This window comes from Oryza glaberrima, chromosome 11, assembly GCF_000147395.1.
Source record: "Oryza glaberrima chromosome 11, OglaRS2, whole genome shotgun sequence".
Classification (NCBI taxonomy): Eukaryota; Viridiplantae; Streptophyta; class Magnoliopsida; order Poales; family Poaceae; genus Oryza; species Oryza glaberrima.
The window spans coordinates 23,226,741-23,232,740 of NC_068336.1; the positions used below are offsets into that span (position 1 = coordinate 23,226,741).

Below are 6,000 nucleotides of genomic sequence, written 5' to 3' on the forward strand. Positions count from 1 at the left end.
TTGAAGATAATGTGGATGGTGATGTGCTGGACCAGGGATTGGCACTTAAGAAGTTCAATCACAAGAAGGTTGCAGGTAGCAAGCTCAAGGGGAAGGAAGTACTTAGAGAGGAAGGATCAGATGAGGAGTCAAGTGATGAAGAGATCTTGGAGCTGCCAGACAATACGGATGAGATCAATTTGAGGTTCAAATCATTTAACCCAGAGGATATGAATAACCCTGTTTTTAAAGTTGGAATGGTGTTCCCTTCTGTTGAGTTGCTTAGAAAAGCAATCACTGAGTACAGCTTGAAGAACAGAGTGGACATCAAGATGCCAAGAAATGATAGAACAAGGATCAAAGCTCACTGTGCAGAAGGATGCCCTTGGAACATGTATGCATCATTAGATAGCAGAGTGTATGGTTTTATTGTGAAGACCTATGTGGCTCAGCACAAATGTAGAAAGGAGTAGGTTCTTCAGAGGTGCACAGCCAATTGGCTTGCATAGAAATACATTGAGTAATTTAGGGCAGATTGCAAGATGACTCTACCCAGCTTTGCAAAAACTGTTCAGAAAGAGTGGAATTTGACACCTTCAAGGAGCAAACTGGCAAGGGCTAGGAGGTTGGCACTTAAAGAGATATATGGAGATGAGGTTGCACAATACAATATGCTGTGGGACTATGGGCATGAATTGAGGAGGTCAAACCCAGGCAGCTCATTCTATCTGAAACTTGATGAGGGCAAGTTTAGTTCTCTTTATTTCTCTTTAGATGCTTGCAAGAGGGGTTTTCTAAGTGGCTGCAGGCCTATCATTTGCTTGGATGGGTGCCATATCAAGACCAAATTTGGTGGACAGTTGTTGACAGCAGTTGGCATTGACCCCAATGACTGCATATTTCCAATAGCAATGGCTGTTGTGGAAGTGGAATCGTTGACCACATGGTCCTGGTTCTTGCAAACTTTAAAGGATGACCTTGGCATTGTGAACACTTACATTGTAGATGTTATGACCAAGCACTGTGATTGTAGGAGGTGGGACCTAACTGGCATCTCTTGTTGCCATGGCATTGCGTGCATTAGAGAAGATAGACTATCTGATGAAAATTTTCTTCCACACTGCTACTCTATCAATGCCTTCAAGGCAGTCTATGCAGACAATATCATGCCTTGCAATGATAAATCCAAGTGGGAGAAAATGAATGGACCCCAAATATTGCCACCTGTGTATGAGAAGAAGGTTGGCCGGCCAAAGAAAAGCAGAAGGAAGCAACCACAGGAAGTGCAAGGTAGAAATGGTCCCAAGCTTACCAAACATGGTGTGACTATTCACTGCAGCTATTGTCATGAAGCTAACCATAATAAAAAAGGGTGTGAGCTGAGGAAGAAAGGGATAAGGCCAAAGCACAAGACAAGAAGAAATCTTGCTGAAGGGATAGAAGAGCCTTCTCTCATGACTCAGGTTAGTACAACTAAACCATTTAGATTATGTTGTGTTAATCTCTTGAGCTGTGTTATAACTAAGCCTTCTCTCTTGACTATGCTGTGTTACAGGATTTAATAGGACCACAACCAGGTGGTCTTCACTGTTGGCTGAGGTGCATGACAATATGTTGGATCACATGCTGTTGGAGGTAATTTTCAGATTTCTGAGCTGTCAACACATGTTGCATTTGTACCAGAACTGTCATTCACACTTTCAGTTTGCTCTGATTTTTAACCTCAACAAATTTCTGTTTCTAATAGGCATCATAGCCCAGTCAACTAACTCAGGAGCATGGGCCACTGCCAGACTGTGCTTTCATTCAAGAAAACCAACCAACAACTAGACCTGTGGTATTGACCACATCAACAAAAGAAGGCAGATCAAAGATGGCCAAGGCTAAGAAGAATGCAGCTGGCACTTCAAAGAAAAAGAAGGCAACAGATGGCTTGAAGGATGGTGCTCCTGCAAAGAAGAAAAAGGCTTGAAGGAAGATAGTGCTCCTGCAAGGAACACTATATGTTCATACCATCATAGGAATACTTTTGCTTGCAAAGATCATAGGAATACTTTTGCTTGCCAACTCATGTTCATGACAAGAAATACTGGATGTGGATGTGTGTTTTGGATGTCAGTGTTGCTGCCATGTAAATTACATGTTGTGTCATGACAGCAAACATATGTGTTGTGGTGGTTCTGGATGTGCTTTTGGATAAAACATTACTGTCATGCAATGAAGTGGTTGGTTCTCATGTTCAATTGTGCTTTTGCTTTATCACATATATATGTCTTGATGCAATGAAGCTGTCATTCTGAATCTGCAACTGTCACTCTATCTAAACCTGCCTTTTTTCAAGCATGTGTTTTGGTATGCATTCTGATTCTGCAACTGTCACTCTATCTAATCCTAGAACAATTACAATATCTACATGTGTTTTGGTATGCATGTGTTTAAAGCATCAAACAATTGCACTTGTTACACACAAATTTCACCACCAATTTAAATTTGAACATGCTGTAAATTTTACTTGGAACAGATACTGGCAACATACTTAATTATTCACTTGGATTTGTACCAAAATACATTCAGTTTCAATAGTTGGCACAACCAAAATACATTCAGCATTCTCCATTCAATTCCACCTTCACTTCATCATGACAACAACCAAAATACATACTACCTCCGTTTTTTTAATAGATGACGCCGTTGACTTTTTCTTATGTGTTTTACCATTCGTCTTATTCAAAAATTTTATGCAAATGTATAAGATATAAATCACACTTAAAATACTATAAGTGATAAAACAACTCATAACAAAACAAATTATAATTATGTAAATTTTTTGAATAAGACGAATGGTCAAACATATGAGAAAAAGTCAATGGCGTCATCTATTAAAAAACGGAAGGAGTACTAAAATAACAACTCCAAATAACCCTAAAACTAGCATGCCCTTCACTGCCAACAGTAGTTCTCTAGCAATGGGCACTACAGCTATCAAATTCTTCTCTAGTTCATCTTGTCTGCCAAAATCATCTTGCTCCAGATCCACCCTTAATGCACTCTTCCCCTTAGTGCCATCTTCAATGAAGCCATTCCTCTTGAGAAAATTGATGTAACCTTGCTCCCAATACCAAAAGTTACACCGAGATCCATCTTTCTACACCAAGAACAAGCAAACTCAAATCAACACATCTCAGGTAATTCCCAGTTAACAAAATCCAACCAAATGAGCTCAACTAATAATCACCTCATGGTCAGGACAAGTGTAGAAAACACGGCCTCGATTAGCATCCGTCTTCGCTGTGCATCTCACAATGGTCTTCACATTGCATGAGGGGCACACAATCAATGGTAGAACTAACCTATTTCGTCGACTGCTTAACGACGACGAGCTTGCAGACGCCATGGCTGCTCGCCGCCTCCAGCCTCAACCTCGCCGACTCCGGCCGCAACCAACCCGACTCCGACCGCTACCTCCTCGTTGTTCCGCACTTCGCCGCCACACACCGTCCCCTCGTCGCCTCACCCGCTCCAGCCGCTAACCCTAGGTGTGGAAGAATGGGAGGGATGCGATGGATTAGTGGATTTTTGTGCTGCCCAGGAAACTGCTGTTGCGGAGGGGGGGGGGGGTATCTGCAAAACGGGTGCTTGCGTGGCGTGCCACGACGGCGGTCCGAGCCAGTCAAGTGGGGTTTGGACCTGCCATGTATCATTAAACCAAGTTGGTGGATTTGACTGTGCAATTTACAAGATTGTGGACCTAAGTGACACCCACGCTCAAGTTTAAGGACCGGCCATATATTTTACTCTTTTAGTTTTGAATGTACCAACACCTTTCTCCAAGATTTGGCTGTATTTTGTAGAGAATGACAGATCAACAGTACCCTTTTAGTGTTGTGAATCAGGAAAGGATGGGAAGCTGCATCCCATTTGTCAAAGATTTTGTTGGCCTTCTGCAATGAGATCGATGTAGCCATGCACATAGCCACATAGCTGTGAGGAAAAATGTTATCTTTTCTTCCTTTTGTCATCTGGGGTGGTCCAGAAAAAACATTATTTGCTGCAGCTTGCATGACAGATGGCAATATATGATAATGCTATATCACCTCTATCAAAGAAGTGTGCTGAGGTGATAAAATCTTGTTATGCATGTTTGGAATAAGATGGCTGTCTACTCACTGTTTAGATGCACTTTATTTTCTTACATTATCAGCGTGAATCTTGAAGCTGTACTTATCTGTGTGAGATTGCTGTCATACTCTTGATGTATAGATCTTGCAGGGAAATTGTGTTTCGTGCGCCATAAAATTTTGACACTTTTAGGACTATTTTGTTGGCATACAAGGCTATTGAACGTTTTGAGTATGAGAGCATAGCATTTGATGTGGTCTTCTTGCGTGAAACAGAGTTCATTGGGTTGGTGAAATCGGAGTTCTTTCTGTTTCTTGTCTTCGTGCATAATGATGATTCAGGCTTTGATGTGACTTCAAACCTTGGGAATTTAGTGCCTTTTTGTTGGACTAGAGTACTGGCTGATTCTATTTGAGGGCATATAAAGCATAATACTAATCTCTACTTGTTGTAAGACCACAAATTTAGCTGTCATTTCATAAATGATCTTGCATCCATTTACTATGGACTGACAGAACACAGTCCAGTTGAATTGAATAAAGTGCTAATTGGCCTATTAAGTTGACACCTTTTTTTTTTTTCTAATAATGTCTTTTTTATATAATTATGTCTTCTTCCTTCTGTTCTCTGTTCTGTTTTCTACATCAGATTGCATGTTTATTGTCTTGCAAGTTGGCATTGCATTCTGGTTTCTTGGTTGCACTATATTGTCAAAGTGTACTCCATCTTTGCATCATGGAGATCTGAAGATTTTATATAGTTAATGTGATATTGTACTAAGCCCCCATTGAAATCAGTTATATCTGGCTAATGAAATGATTGGCATTGGGTCATTAAATTCCTGGAGATCCTTTCAAGTGGCAGTATGTTACCCCAGATGAAGTCTGAAGGACAGCTAGCTTGTATTTGTGAATGCAATGATGAACTTGGTCCATTTTATTGCACATATTCAAGATGTATGTAGTGATTTGTGAATCTAACCAGATATTTGTTTGTGCAGCTTAATTAATGCCAGATGCAATATTAATGCTCATGGAAGCCATCCTTGCATGCTTAATACAAACATTAAGCACGTCTTGAGCTGTCCTATTATACAAGTACAACAGAATAAAGAACAATTAAGTGACATCATATTCATGGCTTCACCTTATTTGTTCACATAGCATTTCAATTCAGTATGTAGATAGACTTGCACAATGTGAATTACTGAATTGCACAACTAGGATTAGTTACTTATGTACATTATTATAGCAAAGGGTATGGCATGCCATACTGTTCTTCAGTATCCTCTTTAAGTCACCAAGAAAGAAAATGTGAAGCTGCCAAACTGAGTTTGATATCAGTTGTGTCCTATTTTATTTATAACATTGCCAGCACTTCTTCTCCATGATCACCTCCCTCCAAATTTCTTATTTGTGGCCAGCTCTTATTATTTTCTTATAAGTGGTGTTGATGTTTTTTTGTGTCGTATTATCGGCTATTGATCTTGCAACTTAATTGCCGATCATATGAATCATTTAATGTTATCATATAATTAACCTTGTTAGTTGTTTTTCTTTTTCCTCCCTCTCACCTCAACCAAAAGTCTATATAGCATGCCTCTTTAGATTTCTCAATGGGCAATCGATTCCCCATATGATCTTTCTATCATTTGAAGATCCTGAGGGTATGGGTCATGGAACTTGCGATATAAAGTACTAGCTCTTAGTTGTCATTGTACATAAAGATAAGATTATGATGGAACCTTAGTCAAATTTATATCTGCAGATGATTCTCTGGAAACATAGTATAAATTTGTGCCCCTACCTGCACAGTGCTCACAGAAACAATTCCAAGAGATCACACATTACAACTCTTTTCAAAAGATCACAAATTAGAGCTTGGAAGTTTCAGATCAATAGG

General features: G+C 39.8%; 1 protein-coding gene and 1 long non-coding RNA gene across 2 annotated transcripts; one reads left to right on the forward strand and one right to left on the reverse strand.

Annotated features, from left to right (window-relative positions):
• Nucleotides 1–1,386: 1,386 nt before the first annotated feature.
• Nucleotides 1,387–2,059, forward strand: LOC127753701 (uncharacterized). The gene is made up of 3 exons (XR_008012685.1): nucleotides 1,387–1,442; nucleotides 1,535–1,614; nucleotides 1,727–2,059. It is a non-coding gene; the product is annotated as an uncharacterized LOC127753701 (long non-coding RNA).
• A 698-nt stretch (nucleotides 2,060–2,757) lies between these two features.
• On the reverse strand, nucleotides 2,758–3,539 carry LOC127755522 (uncharacterized). The gene is made up of 2 exons (XM_052281202.1): nucleotides 3,215–3,539; nucleotides 2,758–3,124 (listed from the first exon to the last, which is right to left on the reverse strand). The coding sequence occupies exons 1-2, from the start codon at nucleotides 3,371–3,373 to the stop codon at nucleotides 2,852–2,854; spliced, it is 432 nt and encodes a 143-aa protein (XP_052137162.1). The 5' UTR covers nucleotides 3,374–3,539; the 3' UTR covers nucleotides 2,758–2,851.
• Between the last annotated feature and the right edge of the window lie 2,461 nt (nucleotides 3,540–6,000).